This window comes from Drosophila hydei, unplaced genomic scaffold (genome assembly GCF_003285905.1).
Source record: "Drosophila hydei strain 15085-1641.00,03,60 unplaced genomic scaffold, DhydRS2 tig00000063-arrow-pilon, whole genome shotgun sequence".
In the NCBI taxonomy this organism is placed as follows: Eukaryota; Metazoa; Arthropoda; class Insecta; order Diptera; family Drosophilidae; genus Drosophila; species Drosophila hydei.
Window position 1 is genome coordinate 8,403,793 of NW_022045657.1, and position 17,750 is coordinate 8,421,542.

Below are 17,750 nucleotides of genomic sequence, written 5' to 3' on the forward strand. Positions count from 1 at the left end.
GTTCGAAAAAGGGTTTTATAATTCAAAATGAGTTTGCTTTGAGGATTAATCTAGCAGTTGGGGAAGTAAAATTTAAGTACTGCATCTGAATGAAATGTTCTTAACTTTCATACAGACTAAATTCACAGTAATAAATATCTAGAATATTATCAAAATACTTCGGAACCTTCTCATATTATCCTAATTATAGCTTTTTCATATGAAAATTTATTTGACTAGAAAAAACATATTTTTGCCTTCATTTAAGTTCATTTAAAAAGCTAAATGCCATAAAATCTGCTCAAAAACGAATTGGAAGATCCGGGTGTAATAGGTGCTCTGTATAACACTTTTTAGCTGGCTGCTGTTATACGCTGCGGTCAGACTTCTAACATCAAACGCAACTCCAAGCAGAGGCAGCCGCAACGAACTCGCATGGCGAATATCGTATACGATCATCGAGAATCCAACTAGCCAGCAAAATGTTCCAATTCGAATAATAAAAGGTGAGATTCATTCAGACGCAACGCTGAGCGCACATAAATTAAAAGAAAACCGGCTATGGCTGAGCAAAAGATGATCAATCACCCTACCCAGAGAGAGAGAGAGAGAGAGAGAGTATGGGTGAAAGAGAGTGAGCGAACAACTGAGCACATGGCATACCTGTGCTCTGAGCAAGCAGTTCAGCAGCTCGCTCAGGTGACGTGTGTATAGTTTTCTGTTTTTGATATTCTATTTGCTGTACCTGTAATTCAAAATGGGTTCGCACAGACACAGAGACAGTTGCAGCTGAACAGTTACAGATACAGATACAGATACACAGGTTGCAGTTGCGATTTGACTGATGGCCTCTACACTTGGCTGGCGGAGATGGCGGTGACATGACGTGAGTGTCGCCTGCTCTGCGATCAGCTGATCGCCATGATGGCCGCGGCCCAAAGCAGGTTTCCGTCTGGTTCGTTATTAATCATTAGCACGCAACAGAGAGACGGAGAGAGCGAGAGAAAGAGAGCGAGCAAGAGATACAGCAGAGAGCGAACAAGCATTTGAAATTTGAAAACAATTTTGATTTTGAGCTGTAAATTTATGGGCAAAGCACAAGCCGACGGTCCACACAGCGCGACATGCACAAAAGTCATTTATTTATTTTATTTGACCTAGAATTTTGGCCAGCAGTAGCTGCGATACATATCTGCAAGATACACAAACTCGGCGCATACAAACACACAAAAAATATATGAAATAACAGACACACGCACTTCCGCTGCCAAGGGGCTGAACCTGAAGCCTAAGCCCATAAATTATCTGCACCACGTTCCTCTACTCTACTTCTACTCCTTGCTGGCCTGAGCCACAACTGAGCTTCAAGTCAAAGTTGCCTTCGCAAATCATAAGTAAATTTGTTCAAAGCAAAATCCGCAGCAAACGAAAATCCACTCCACAGAACTCCTTCATTTGCCAGCTGACCGCCGAGGGAGAATGTGAATCGATCCGGCTACCAACTCGCAGAACGGTATCTCTATAGCCAGATCCTATCGCAATCGCTATCTGACAGAGGCCCCAGTTTCTGATTCAGTTTCGGCATCGGTGTCTGTCTCGGTTTACCGCCGGCATTTCGCCAACAACGCGCGCTTCTATCTGACTCTGTGTGTGCGTGCGTGCTTGTGTGTGTGTGTAAATATTTTGATGTGGAGCAAATTGCTTTTTGGCGGTTAATAAATTTTCAAATTAATTGACTAATTGCATACCTACAGCGTCGCCCAAGCGGGCAACCAAAAAGATACAGCAAGAACAAAAAGTATCTCAAGCTGTGCAGCAAGTGAATTTCGACGCGGATTTCTTATCGTTTGGATTAACGTTCGTAATTACGGCTCTAATGTCACAATTGTCAGTTGCCTATATATACGTATATATAAAACAAATGGCCACGAGTTCCATAACATTAACAACAAATGTAAAGTGGGCGTGCCGGCGCCCCAAGATACTCGGATAAAGTGCAACCGTTCATTAGCAGCCGTAAACAAATGAAGCGAATACAACGAAGGAAGCAAAGCAAATAAACGTGGTTCGTGGTCTCGCTGGTCAAATGCCAGCTCTCTGGCACTGCAATTACAAAATTATCATTGCTTTAAAGGTATTCTCAATTTTAATACTTTTAATGGATGCCTCTCGTTCCCCGACTGCCAGCAATTGGAACAAATGTGTAATTGTTTAGCAAATGTTTAGAGTCAGCTCTGCCTCAGATAATACAAGTTTATGGCACAACTAAATCTATATGAATACTTCATTTGGGAATTCGAATTGGCACTCGTAGTTAAGTTTCTGGTTCATTGGAGCAACTTTTGTTTGTTATTCACGAGTTCGACTTAATGAACAACTACGAACTATGTCAATATGTCGAAATGTATGTGAGTTTATATATTATATATTATATATTATATATTATATATTATATATTATATATTATATATTATATAAATTATATATCACAAAACAAGAAACAAGCTTGTAACTATCGCCTTCGTATATGAACTCATTAAGTTAAAATTGGACTTTCTAATTTTTGATTTGTTTAGGTGTATATAGAAATATGTACCTAGATCAATTACACTATCCATTGTAAAGATGATTTCGTGTCGCCTTCCTCTGCACTTCTCATGAATTCAAGTAAGACCTACAGCCATTAAACCTTCGTCAAGTGAGGTAGATGACAGATGTAAAATGAATTTGTAATTATGTAATTAATTATGATTATAATAATATAATAATTATAATAATTAAATTATTCACTTCAAATCTGAGTCTAAAAAAATATTATTTATTGCTTCTAAAATATGTTTATGTTTGATTTACAAGCTAATGTGACCTTAAGAGCACTTTTGAGCCAACTCTACTTTTGGCAATGCACTAAACTAACTTCTCTGTTCGTGCAAATTCTAAGCCCAAGCAGTAATCCACCTGCTTTATAGCAATATTAGCAGAAGTTTCGCACAGTAACAATTCATGCGCAAGGCTTTGGTCCAAGTGTTCATTACAGCAATGAAGCCGAAATTACTAATTCATTAATTGAAACCCGGTGGTCAGCTCCAGCTGTCGTTGTCCACTCACTCGACTTCTCTCTCTCCCTCTCGCTGTTTGTCTCTTACTCCATCTGCCTCTCCCTTGCACGCTCTGCTCATGTTTCTATGCTTCTGACCATGTCCATCCACGTGCTGCAGATGCCAACGGTAAAACGGAAAGTGCCGTGTGCCATTTTATGAAGTGTTTGCTGTTCGGGGTCCAGGACAACACTTACGCTTGCCGAACTACAAAATGCTCCCCAGTTAATAATTTCGAAGTGTGTGTGAGTATGTGTGTGAAATCAAATGTTGAGTGCTGTTGTGCGTGCGTATCTATAAGATACTTTAGCTGAGTTTTGCTCTGCTTTCACGTTAAGAACGATGGGCTTGTTGATTTGCTGCAAGCTTTCCTAGAGTCACTTTTACTCTGCCTAGCAAGACATAAATTAAACGTAATCCAATGAATTGAAAAGCCTTTGAAGCTTGCTCTTGCTGAAGTCTCCATATCTCTCGCCCTCTCTTTCTCTGCCTCTCCTTGTCTACTCGAACGCTTTATGTAAGCTCCATTTCATGCCAGCTCTTTTTTGCCACTGGCCGCCAAAAGCATATGTGAAATTTTTGCACTTTGGCCGCTTTTACACTTTGCAGATACTTTTTTTGGCGACTGTTAGGACGGACATTTGTCCGTATTGCAGGTGCAGCTAGCGACGCGGCAGCCTCGTTTGTTTGTTGTTGTCTGGTCGCTTGTTATGTCTATGAATATGAATTATGGAAATTGCACAACAACGGCTAGCAAAGCGTATGACAAGGACAACAGCCAACAGCCAACAGTCGCCCAGGATGCAGGACACAATTACAGCTACAAGCGCTCGTTGCTCGCTCTTCCCACACTCTTCTTCTTCTGTTTTTTATTTTCGGACGAGATTTTTATGGAGGTCGTTGGTACAGTGACCAAATTTTTGTGGGCGCCAGCAAATTGACACACAATTTGTGCTAGAGCAAAGCAACTAAAATGCAAGCTGCGAATTCCATTCGAGACTTATCCATAATCCATTTAAGAATGTCCCATAAACTACATTAATCATTCAGTGGCAAATCAGAGTAAACAAAAAGAACGACGAAATTATGCGATAAAATGGAATTTGCGCTGCCCGCGGTCACGCCCCCGCCACATTTGCCCAGCCAGCCGACATTTACATTTAATGCTTGCAAATTTAACAAATAATATTCAATTAACAATTTGAATATGAATTTATTACAGGGGCCAGTCCGAACGGGGGCCGGCCCGCTTTTTAAAGTGGTAACAAGTCCGAGACATCGAAACAGAGGGCTAACACGGTGCTAGCTGCTGACTGGACAGAGCCGGGCGAGGGGTGTCCAACGAGCTGCCGGCCAAGTGGCCGACTTGTTTGCCCAGCCGGTGGCAACAACAGCCGAAGACGGACTAAGCCAGCCAAACGAAAGCGAACAACTCGAAAAAAAAACAACAACTGAAAAGTTATGTGAAAAAGGTGGGAAAATGCAAGCATTGTTAGTCTTTAGCTCAGCAGCAGCAACAGCAGCAGCAGCAGCAACTATAACAGCAGCAGTGCTTAAAGGTAACGATGCATGCAACATTGACGCTGCCTCCGCTGCCACTAACGGAAGCCGCGCAGGAAGCACAAGGAGCACGAGCACAATTCCTGGCGGCCGCACATTTCAATAATTATTAACTGCAACATGCAACATGGAGCAGCCGCGACACACACGCACACCACACCACAGCACAGCACAGCACAGTCTGGGCAGCGTGCGACGTGCAACATGCAGCACAGTAGCCGCTGCCACAATCCGTATGCGATTCTGGACCTCGGACGCGGCCGCGCCTGCAATTATCAAAACTTGTCCAAATTGACATTTTTTGTGTTTTTGTTGCAGTTGCTGCTGCTGCTGCTGCTGCTGCTATTGTTGTTGCTGTTGCTGTTGCCAGGCGAACCGCGTCGTCGTGCAACGGGCTGCACGGCCATTGGCATTTGGCACGTTTTGGATTTTGAAATGCAAACACGGCATTTAATTCTATTAGGCCCGCAATTTAATTATCTCTTTGGGGGAAAATGTCATGTTCAATGTCAGCAGCATTGCGAATGCAAGCCACGCCCCCCACATGAAAGCGCCCCTCGCACACAGGGCAATTCGAACTCTGTTGAAACGAGTGAGAAATGACAGCGAAATTATGAGATTTTACCTGTGCGGCAAAAAAATCAAATGTTTATTATTATAGTGTAGATTAAGCTGATAGAAGGTGGAATAGATTGGCAGGGCATGAGAAGAGAGAGAGGGAGAGCAATTGTAAATGGAATAGAACAGTAGATTATATGTATATACTATATAAATTTTAGTCAGAATCGTTTATTAAATTTTGTGCTGATATTTGTTTACCAAGTGAAGGGAATTTGATTGTAAAAGTAAATGTTATAAAATAAAAATGTTGAATTTAATAATGTTAGATGAATGTGGATTGAAATTCATTTCATTTTATAGACATAGTTAATAAATCTATCAAATTACAGTTCAGTAGGAAAGAAGCTTTTATGCCTTGAAATATCATTAAACATCATCATCAAAATGTCATAGCGCCAATATATATACTTTATATATATGCAAACATAACAAATCTAGCTATACTTTCAGCAATATTTTTGCTATGATATCTCTAGCATATATTCGTAATCAAATTTATATATTTACAGCTCAGCTAAAGCTTCAAGCTGTAGCCTAGTAATCTATCAAAATAATATTATTTGCTATATAATTGATTGCAATAATCCAGATCGAAATTAACAGATCGTTTCGCTGAGTCAACCTTCTTATAAAGCCCACACTTGGCCAAAGTGGTAGTTCTTCACGGTGGCAGCCAGCTTGCCAGCTTCAATCTATATCTTGCATCTTATCTAGCACTAGACCAAGTGCCAAGTGCCAAAAGAGCTGCCCACCGCATCGAAAATGATCAGGGAAAAAGAGATTCTCTAGAGATGCAAACGCTCACGCTCGAGCTAGCTGCCCACTTGCTGTGTCTGTGGCAATATTTAGCTACCGATTTGCACGAGATAATCAATTGAATATAGTCAATAATAAGCAGAGGTGCAGCCGAAAGGGGAACAAAGGGGCTGGGGCTTGAGTCTGGGTGGCGCATCTTGGTAATTTTGCGCCTCAATGCATGCCTTCTGCCGGCGATTCCTGTAATTTGAGTGGAGAGGCAAACAAGCGCTGATCAGCCGGGCAGCTTTACAGTCTCTCAGTTGCGCATTCTGTCAGTCTGCCAGTCTGTCAGTCTGTCAGTGGGGCAGTCTGTGCGTGTAATTGGATTTTAAGAAGTAGCTGCTTACAGTCGTCGACGCGCTGATTGATAACCTGGCAACGCAAAAGGTTTCGCCGCGCAGCAGGCTGCAGATGCAACGCCTCCAATGGCTGTTGGCTCCAACGACTGAAGTTGCCGATGGCCGAGGCAGTTTGAGCTTCGGCTGCAACGTGTGGCTGCTACTTGACTCTGTTTAATGTTAACATTAATTGCACTGCCGTTGCGTGTTGCCAGCCAGCATTTGGTCTAATCAGCTCGTCAGAGCCGCATGAAGTCGTGTAATCAATCATTTCCACACGGGCTGGGGCTGGCGCATTTGCGTTAACATTTGACGCCTAAGAGAAATTCTGCAAGCTCATATTTTGCAGGCCTTTGACGCCCTTCGATGGTTACCTAGAGAGTGTGGGGCCAACACCTTGTGCTAATTTCTAACTAATTTGAGGTATTAGTATGCAAGTTCTACGGTTTTAGACTAGAGCTTAACCAGTTTCCTTTGCGAAATAAATTTAAAATATAAACGAAATAAAAATGTGGAAATTTTCTTACCCATGTCTGTTGATATGCCGCCGTATTGTGTTAAATCAGATCTTATCTTACCTGAAAATGCAGAAGACCAGAGAAGAGAAACGTTTAAAAAATGTTAAAAAATTGTTCAACGCTCCACCAGCCGCAGCAGCTCCATGCCACCGCCACAGCAGGCGGCATGGAGCGGGCAGGGGCTGAGCGTTGCATGAGGCATTAACGCTTAAGCAGCCGCACGTGTGGTGCAGGCCACTCGAGTAAATTGAAACTAAGCATTGTTGTTGTTGCGGTTATTGCGGTTGCCAGCGAGGAAGGTGGCTTGGTGGTGCTGAATCTAAGTATAGGCTAAACAGTAGCCGATTAAAGTGTTCTTTTGATCTCTAACCTATGCTACTGATCATATGAGCAGTGCAAGACAAGACTTGTTAACTTAGCTTTCGATTGCCATCACACAAAGTAACTATGAAAGAGAGCTAAAATCTTAGCTATTTTAGTTAAAGGTGGAGTAGATTGAATGAAAGTGGCATTAAAGTGAATTAATAAAGTTTTATCTACCGAATTTATTCTGATGATCTATTAAACAGGCCACAATTGAACTCGAACTCCCAGCTAATTTCCTTGTTACGGCTTAATTTCTTCAAGAAACTTGCATTGCTTTTCAATATCTCTAGTGCTTGAACTACATGTTAGACCACTTGACATTTCGTCTGACACTAGAAGAGCCATTTCTATAAGCTCTGACCCAGCCCACTCGCAGGAGCCTCACTACCCTTCTACTGGCCATGCGCCAACGGGACGTTGGCACATCTCCGCCTCCTTCTGCAGAGGCAGAAGCCTCTGCTTCTCGTTCGCCTTCTCCATCTCTGTCTCGTGTATCTATTTTTTATATTTTTTCACAATTTTTAACGCCGTTTGTTTGTTTACGCCGTGAAAGTGCAAAATGTAAACAATCAAAATGCCAACGTGTTGGATGGGAGTAGTTGGGGCCTGGAGGGGTGCTTGGAGTCATTGAAGGTGGCACGGCAAAAAGGTAAAGTATAAAAATATGATTTAATGGCAGCGATAAAACACGTGTGTATTTAAATATGCGCGCCTGGCGCCTGAGTAAACGTAATTTCCAGCTGAAGAGCATACAGTCGGAGAGAGGGAAAGAGATGCAGCAATAGAACAGCTGGGCGAGAGCGAGAGACCGTTGCAGACACAGTCGGACAGCCAGATGCAGACAGCAGACACAGCGCTCAAAAAGAAACAACAAAGAAAAATATTAAATTAAAAAGAAGAAGGAGACACAACTATGAGGGGGCAGCAGAGAAGGGGGCTGTGCACAGGGGCGCCAGCTAAAAGTAAACGAAAAATTTGACAAACGTTATTTTTGCAGCAGCAGCAATGAAAATTATGAAAATGCTATCAGAAAAAGTAAGAGAGCTAGTGAAAAAAGGGGACGAAAAAAGGGGCAGCCACTTTAGACAAATTCAAACAAATGGTTGGCGGCTCGCCGTAGCGTCGACAGACAGGAGTCTGTGGGGTAAAAGAGAAGGGGTGAGCGAGAGAGAGGAGTGAGGGGGAAAAAGTGTTTATAAAAATTAAACATTTAGTTTGCGGCTTGAGCTGGCAAGCAGTTCGTCAAGTGCAACACCCCAAGCTCCGCGCCTGCTGGGTGTTTTGTGTTTTCACACCTCGCGCAGTTAGCTGATTTTTATGACTCTTTAAAAGCGGCGCACGCTCTTGACAAATACCCAGCCGCATAAATGAGCTAGCTCAAGAGAGAAAGCCACACAGCGACAGAGAGAAACAGAGAGAGAAAGAGAGGCTGAATTTGTTTGCAAGATCTTCACGCATTTATTGCCCCATCAAAGGCGCTGATATAAATCTTAATTGCCGACCCAAATAAATAGCTGGCACATTGAGCCAGACACATGTCAGAGCAGCCATGGCATATATACTATATCATATCGTATCATGGCAGAGCAGAGCTACTGCTCTAAGTTTAAAGCCGTTGCCAACTATTTGGTTGGACTCTCTTCGCTTTCGTGGAGAAAACTCGTTAGCTATTTAGCATAAACACTTTCCAGCCATGCGACAAGTTTGACCAGCAACTGATAAGAACTAAAACAACAACAACCACAACAAGAGGCAAACAAGTTGCAACGAAAGAAGTCATTAAGGAAACATTAAATTGACATTAATGTTGTAAGGCGGCGGCGGAGGCGGAGGCGGAGACGAAGGTCCCGCTGGTCAGACTACGAAGGTGGAGACTCGTTGGACACCGAGGCGCCAGGGGCAGGTTCTTAGGGTCTTGAGTTCAATGTACGGCTGTAAATCAAAATATTTGGTCTATAACTCACGCTGGCCAGAAGTCGCATATAGCACATCGATTTGCTTTTACCAAATATTTAAACTGGTATAACAGTTACCCAGTTTTGCATGTCGCACTCGTAAATCACAGATTGGAGACTCGGCAAACAGACAAGGCTACTGTTCACGTTGAGCGAAAGAGTGCCAATGGGCTAGCAGGAGCAATTGGTGGCTAGAAAATGCTCTTGCCCAGAAATGCATGGAGAATTGGGTATCGAAAAGGAATTGAAAAATTTGTATAAATAAATTTTTTCTTAATTTAAATAAAATAAGTTTATTTATAATTAATTTTAATAAAATAATTATTTAAAGAATATTAAAGCAAAGACTATTAAATAATACATAGTATTTAAAAAATTAAAAATTTCTGACAGAAATCCAAAGAAACTTTTTGATTGCATCATAATATTTGTCATATTGTTAATAATTTTTATTTCTTTTCTAGACTTTTCTAACTTTTTCAATTCTCCCGTTGAACCCTTACATATTTCCATATAAGCCAGCTGTTATTTTTATAAATGAAAAATAAATATAATTTATGCCATAGGCAAATATAGATGATTCGCATGGCTGGTTGTGTATGAAGTCTAATCTAATGTGATCTGCAACCCTTTATTCCAAATATATTCAAAGATAGTTCGTTTCACAGTGTGTATGTGCGTGATTCACTAACTAGTTAGCTTGTACTAAGTCTCACATAGTTTTGGTCTTTTGGTCTACAGCCTCAAGGCAGTCACTGCATAATTGTGAACCCATAAATCTTTGTCTCTTTTGTTTTCGAGATTTCTATCTTAATTGAAGCTCATTAAAATATGCGTTTCCTACGTTTCCAACATAGTTAAACGCAACTTGTGTTACCTTAGCTAGCTGCTGGCTGCTGGCTGCTGGCTGCTGGCTGCTGTCTGATCGGGCTCAGCTAAGCACATTTATAGCATCCACTATATGCCCATTCATGGAGTTCGAATCGAACTGATGTATCCGATCGTATTCAAATGGCGACCTGGCTGGAGATCGAGTTCGGACTGTGCTTTTGCACTTGAGCAGCAGCAGCTGCTGCTGAGGCTGCCGCGGCTGCTTGGTGGCTGGTGGCTGGTGGCTGGAGATCAGATCGCAATCAGCGTCCAAGCCAACACAAATCCAATCCGATCTCGGTGAGGGCCCACCACCAATGAATTATTAATAATAAATAAATCATTATTAAAATCAAAATAATACGCAAATATGCATATTATACGACAGCATGAACACACGCAGACATAGCTACAGATACAGATACTCATACTCAGATACTCGTATTCAGATACAGCACATAGTTGGCCATGTCCAAAACTTCATGGCGTTGGCAACTCGTGTTTCTTTTCATGTTTACGCCACTTTCTCATATGCACACACACACGCAAGCACATACACCTATGGGTATGCGTGTGTGTGTGTATGTGTATACATCTGTGTCTGTACACAAGTGGTTATAATGAATGATTTGTTGTTTTATAATAAACACGCCGAGCGGCGTCGCAGTCAGCGTCGAAACGACGCGTCGCTGCTATGACGTATGTCGGGGACCTGGGCCCGAAGACAATTTCTTCTGTTGGCCACTGCGGCGCTGCCCTTAAAGCTAAGGCAACCCTGCCTGCCTGCCTCTTCCCTTTCTCTCTCTCTCACTATCTCCCTCTCTCTCTCTCTCTTCCCCATCTACAGTTGACCCTTTGGCATGGCGCGTTTTCGATGCAGTTCTGCATGTGAGTGAGTGTGTGTGTGTGCTTCTTACCGGGGCCGTGTTGTTGTTTTTATTAGGTATCAAAAACACCTTAAAACATGATTTTGCAACTGCCAAGAAGCGACCAACGAACAATGGCACAAGACCAAAGAAATCGAGCAAAGGGTTAAATCTCAAATTATGATCAATTAATATATTTTTAAGCCAAATTCAACTATTCTGTATCGATGTTGCGATTACTTTAAAATTTTTATTGAATTGAATAAGAAATTGATACTAAATTTAAATTTATTCAGAAATATTTGAAGTAAATTCAGTATATCAAAAATATAACTTATCTAATAAAGATATATTTAAAATTTATTTATAACTTATTAAGTATAAATTTAATAAAAATTAAATTTTTTTTATATTTATATATTTTTAATATTTCTTCTGTGCGCTGGCTTTCTGTATGTAAACCTTTATTTTCTTTTAATATTTGGCAGAGTAAATCATAAGTAACATTGGAATAAATGATTCTTGTTCTATAAATACAAATTTTGTAATTTAATTTTAGTTTCGTGTTTTTAAATTTAAATGTTGTTCATGGAAATTGCAAGTTGAAACAAAAAAAAAACATAAATAAAATCAAACTATATAAAGTCTCGAAAATGAAAATCAAATAATTTATATGTTTGAAAAGTTTTTTATTTTACTATATATCCAAGTGTAATTTCCGTAAATTTGATTCAGTTTACTTAGAGCTGTGTGCGATTTTTTTTAATTTTTGACTATATTGTTGATTTGTGGCCCACTGTCTGTTTTGGGTTATAACCAAAAATTGCTTCTCGCCCTGCAGTCTTTTTGTCTTATTTTTTTATTATTATTTTCTTTTTTTTCTTTTGGGCCATGTGTCTGGGCCACTTTGCGTTGTCGTCGTCGTCGTTGTCTGTGCTCGAGTCGTTGTCCGAGGGCCGCCAAGGTGCTTATTAAATTCCTTATTTAAAAATACATTAAAAAATGCAAGAAGCTGCCCCAGAACACAGACCAATCCCCGAATGCGGAGAGTCATCTGAGTCAGCTGCTTGCTCGACTCGGCCTCGGACTCTGCCACAGCGTCTGCTGCAGTCGCATCCGCTGCAAGTTGTTAACCAATTTTTCAATTGATTTGATTTGCTTTTGATTTTGATTTTGGTTTTGATTTCGGATTTTTGCAAATGTTGATTAAAAGCGCGCGTTGAAAATGTTTTCCTGTTTCTCTTGCCCTGCTTTACATAATCATCAATGAAACATTTCTGGATGGGGGTGTGTGCCACTTGTGGCCTATTAATTGCATGTTGCCGTTGCAGTTGCAGTTGCAGTTGCAAGTTGCATGAGAGGCAGAATGGTTGCAGTACATTGGCATTTGAACTGCCTGCAAAACGATGTGAGTTATGAGCAAGGGGCAATATTGTTATGCAATGTTGGCCAAAAATGTTGCCAAGCACATTAACCTTGGCTGCCAGGGAATATGAGAATTCGACGTGCCTTTGGCCATTGTACGTGTGAACCACAATTGCGCTGCACTGCAGCTAATTGACATTGAGATTTCCGAGACAGAGAAGACGGCTACGAAAGGTCGATAGGCTGCTGCGTTCATCTACCTAAGCCCCGAGAGACAATGCCCACTGATAATTGCGTTCATTTGGAAGTTGCCCTTAAAATATGAATTATGATTGCAACAGAACGTGTCAATTGCAGGACCTGCTGGCAGAGTCTCAAGGTCATTGTGGGACAAAAAAAATTGAACGAGCAGGCAAACATTTGCGGCTTGTCTTTGCCAATGATATTGATCTTTTTTGTTGTATTTGGCTTCGGCGTGGGCGCTGATACAAGCAACAAAATTAGCCAAACAAATTTAGGCCCCGAGACAGAAACTTACACACACATACGTTGCTGGTTGGCGCATATGAGTGTGTGTGTGTGTGTGTGTGTGTGTGTGCGTGTGCGTGTGGGGCCCAGGCAAATAAAGCAAATTTACGAATTTACGAATTTATGTTGAAATTTATCGATAATGACTTAAAAGCCTTCAGGACAATGATTTAATGGCTCCGCGCTCAACGTGTTCACACATAACACAACAACAACAACAATAACAGCAACAACTGCTCAAGTCAAGCCAGCCAACACAAACACCCAACAGGCCAACAAATCTGAAGTAGGTTCTCAAATCTTAAACCATGTTTAGATACGATAAAAACGGAATTTTTCATTATTTTCTTGCAGTTTTGTATATGTATATATATTTATATGTATATGTAGATGTAGATATATGTTTGTATTGTTTCTCGTTTCAGCTTTGGCGGTCGCTGGAAATGATCGATGATCGCTGGAAGTGTGCGCCGATTTATTTATGGCTTGATTTGGCTTATCCCCCTCGCGAATACTTTTGCGATGGAATCAGTGGCTCTCTCGCCATTACAAATTGTTTCGAGTGTTAAATAAATCACGAGTGTAAACAATTTAGATTCAATATTGATTTAAATCTAGATTTTGAGCGTTGATTCAAACAGCAAATCAATGTTATGATGGGACTGGCAGACTTAAAATATGTTTGAAAAGGTTGCAAAATGATTGAAATGTCGATATAAAAATATCAATGTGACTATTTTCATGTCAAATTTTGGTTATGCAGAAATATTCAATTTTAAATCAATGGGATCAGGGCATAAAAAAGTATTTATATAGAAATTATAATGATTTCAAATAATAAAAATATTATTTTATAGATTTTCAATCTAGATTTAATTGACTCTTATTTAAAAACTTGAAAGTTTGCTTAAAATGAAAGATGTTTTGTTATTATTATTTGAGAGTTTTATTATTATTTACTTTTAAGAGATTCTAAACTTTGAAGACATTTTCATTAAATAAATACAGAAAATCATTACTTTTTATGAAGAACACATTTATAATAAATCACATTTAATTTAATTTTATATTTTTATATAAAATAATTTTTATAAATTGTCAAAAATAGTTTGTATAATATTTAAAAATGGCCTATGCTCCGAATATTTATATCGCACCAACTGCTGACAATATTTTTGGTGGTGAATATATTTACACCCCACCAAAAATTCACCATCAGCGCACACAACACTAAGAGTGTGGTGAGTAGAATATGCGCATATATCGTATTCTTATTGGAAGCTCCTATGGCATAATTACAGCGAGTCTCAGGTAAATTTGGCTTGCCTTAGACTTCTTAAGGACTTATGTGAATCTTGTTCGCAGTTGGACTCCCTCTCTCTCAGGTAACACAACAAGCAGTATTTGAAAGCTGTACAAATAAAATAAACTTGGAGCACCCTGTATAGAGATTTCATCAAAATAAAAATTGACTCTGTAATACAACGTCAGGATTTCACTTCGGACATAAATTACATTACGATCATCTCTCTGTTGTAGCAGAATCGATTGATTGCGATTGAGTTTGGCGTGGAGCGAACCAGTTCCGGCAAAAACCTGTCGCTGGAGCGTACCTTCAACTCGTATTTAGTTCAACTTTAATTGTTTTTTAACCAGCTCTGTCGGCCCCTTCAGCTGCTCCGGGTGCCAAGTTTGTAATTATCGATAGCCCAAGTGAAATTTGATTGATTTTTTGCGAACTTCTTGCCTGCCTGCAGCTCAAGTGCCACATACTTGTTGCAAATGTTTAACGCGTTCTGAATGCGAATTCCAAATTTATGCCTGACCAGCTACATGAAGCAGATTATAAATTTTGCTTATTCAGATTATTTTTTCGGCGAGCTCTTGAATTGAAGTTTGGTTGTTATTGTAGACGATTTGAATTTAAAAATGGAATTCCGCTGAAGGTGTTATGAGTGCTTTGTGCCTTGTGGCTTATCAGCGACTCTTTGAACCCCCAGTTGTGGGCTCTGAGAGGTGCAGCTGATAAGACTTAGGAGTCGGCAGGCTGACGGGTTGACTGGCTGACTGGCTGGCGAGGCAACCTGTGGACTTGGCTCGGCTGGTGGCCTTACTGCTTGAGTTGAGAACGTGCTGTACATAATTACATAATGGCGCTGTTAACTGTAATAAGCGCGACTTCTGCTCAACCGCCCAATGTGCACGCTCAGTGTGTGTCCTGGCAAAAGGATTTTTGCTATTTTCGCAGCTCTTTCAGCTGCTTGGCCATAATTTACTGCGCTGCCAGTTGACTGCCGTTCCTGTTGCACAAATTGCAGCGCACTTTTGTTGCCACTTTGCCGCCAACGTTGTTGCAGCAATTACGGACAACGTTGTCGGCGGCGGAGTCGCTGCTGAGCATCATTAAAACCAAAGGTGACAAAAATTAGTAAACAAAGTGTTGAAAATTATGAGGCAGCTACTGCGCGAGTGCTTCAAGGCGTGTGGCAGCAGCGCATAGACGACAGCGAAAAAGGAGAAGAAGCAGAAGCAGACGAAGAGCTAACTACCAGGTGTAACTGCCACTGGTTGGCTAGGTGGTTTATTTATGAGTCTGTTGAGGTGACTTCAAGCTCAATTTGTGCACCGATTGCACCCTATAAATTGATGAACTGCATCAAATCGGCGTCAAGCAGATTCATTTAATACTTCTACAGCGATTATATTGATTATTTAAAAATTCAATCAATTTCTTAATATTTTGAATATTTAGTGCATAGAATTGTTTTTTTTTTTTTTTGAAAAATATTTTTATAGAATTTTTGTTTGAATTAGGAAATATCAGAAAAGATTAATTTTTACACATTTTATAGAAGATATAAATAAGAAAATTGCTGAAGATATTTTGAGTTAATTTATCTATTTAAAATATATTTGAATTTCTGTTAATAAAATGTCAAATGAACACAGATTTTTTATTTTTTTTTTTTTTGATTCTCTAACATTTTTTGAAGTATTCCATATTAAATTAAAAATTGTATTAAGATGATATGAACAACTTTTTATTTGTAATATTTCTTTCTTATATAATATGATTATATATATTTTTTATATTTTTTTACAATTTTTTTATTTATTTCTTTTTTAAACAAATAAGTTTGAATATGTTTTGCCATAAGTGCAACTAATTTATACTAATAAGTCTGTTTACCCATGTAAACTCAGTTCTGAAACTGTTTTACAAGTATTTACAACTGCTTAGAGAGTGAGAGCAATTAACTAATAATAGTCGCATAATTGTTATTATTATTCTGTGTTCATTCACTTGCCAAGTGGCTGTCCAATGGCGCATCACTTGACCAGCGAAAACAACTATGAAAACACATATGAAAACACAACTGCTACAACAGCAGTAACAACAACAACAACAATAAATAAATAATAAAAATAATTAAAGGCATTCAATTTGAACTGAAACTTAAGATATAGATCAAGTTGATCAAGAGTCGAGACTGCGCTAGACACTCACTTTTGATTGGATCTGCTGTGGACTCACCTGCGATTGCCATCCAGGGGTAGAAGGTGTGATTGCTGGCCTGGTGTAAGCTGCTGGCAGCCGCTGTTTGGGCCGCCGCAGCGCCCGAGATGGTGCAATTGGCATTCCAGGCTGTGGCCGCGCCCACACCGCCGCCCACGCCGCTGGCTGTGTTCTGTGGAACGCCGCCGGCGCTGCCATTGCCGCCGCCGCCGGCACTGCCACCACCGCGATGGCTAACTGGGCTGCCTCCCGATGTGTCCAAGTAGCCGCCGACGCGGGAGTCAGGCGTGCAGGCGGATGGACGAACGGGCATGCCACCGCCGCCAGCATTATTCTGTCCGTTGGCAGCGTTGGGCGCATTGGAGCCGTTGGTGGTGTTGCCAGCGCTGCCACCGCCGCCACCTCCGCCGCCGCCCCCGCCATTGGTGCCGCCCGTGTTCCAAATATCCTTATAGCCATTGACGGTGTCCGCTTTGATGTTGAGGCAGTCCTGTTTGTAGGCGCTGCCAGCATCGCCGTAGATCTTGTTGCAGGCGGCCGTGATGCTCGCATCGTACGGCGAGTCCTGTGTGGTGCGCTGCAGATGGTGGTTGGCATACGGCGACATGCCCAGCGATAGCGGGAAGCCTCTGTAGGCGGCCGCCGCGGCGCTGGCCGTCGTCTGATCGTGATGCCCGCCCGTGCCCATGGCCATGCCCGTTGCCTGGTGCGGATGGCCATAGAAGCCAGAGGCCTGTTCGAAGTAGGAGTTCATGTTGTGGCTGCTGCTGGCGGTGAGAATTTTGGCGGCTAACTGTCAGCAGCTACAGCCGCTACTAAAAGTAACTGCACGCGGTGCACGGCACTCGTATACAAAAACTCAACACTTAGTTGTGCTCCACAGTGGGCATTGCCTAAGCAATACTTGCTTCAATAAGTTTAGTTAATAAGATTCTCTAATTTTGATATATAAAATATTTTGGTTTGCTGTTCTTAAAATGTTTTAACAATATGTATGTATTTTTTTAAATTATTTTTTTTTTTTTTTTATTATTTATTGCACTTTTGCCGGCCGTAGAATTCTAGAAAATATATTTCTTTTTTTTTTTTGTTTAAGATAAAGTTTCGTATACTTGATTTTGGTTTCGTTTTTAATTTTTGTATTTTTTTGTTTTCCAATTGCACGCGTGTTTTATTCACTTGACACTGACACCATAATTTATATAAAAATTTGTGTGTTGTTTTTGAATGGATAAATATTGATTTGAAATATTCGATGTGGCGCCTATTGAATCATTTTGAATTCAATGACTCGTTTAGCATTCACTGCGTTGTCATTATTGTTATAACAAACTATTATTATTACGATTATTATTATTATTATTAGTATTA

At 40.5% G+C, this 17,750-nt stretch overlaps 1 protein-coding gene across 6 annotated transcripts in view; it reads right to left on the bottom strand.

Annotated features, from left to right (window-relative positions):
* LOC111595201 (homeotic protein ultrabithorax) overlaps positions 1 to 17,361 on the bottom strand; it is a 91,265-nt gene extending 73,904 nt beyond the window's left edge. For 3 of the 6 annotated variants that reach the window (XM_023308803.2, XM_023308841.2, XM_023308838.2), the window contains exons 1-2: positions 16,371 to 17,361; positions 6,922 to 6,972 (exon numbers count right to left, since the gene is read on the bottom strand). In XM_023308803.2, coding sequence (XP_023164571.1) covers positions 6,922 to 6,972; positions 16,371 to 17,133 — 814 coding nt within the window. In that variant the 5' untranslated portion in view covers positions 17,134 to 17,361. The remainder of the gene's footprint in view (positions 1 to 6,921; positions 6,973 to 16,370) is intronic. The other 3 variants (XM_023308822.2, XM_023308830.2, XM_023308813.2) reach the window with 2 other exon arrangements.
* Positions 17,362 to 17,750: the final 389 nt, after the last annotated feature.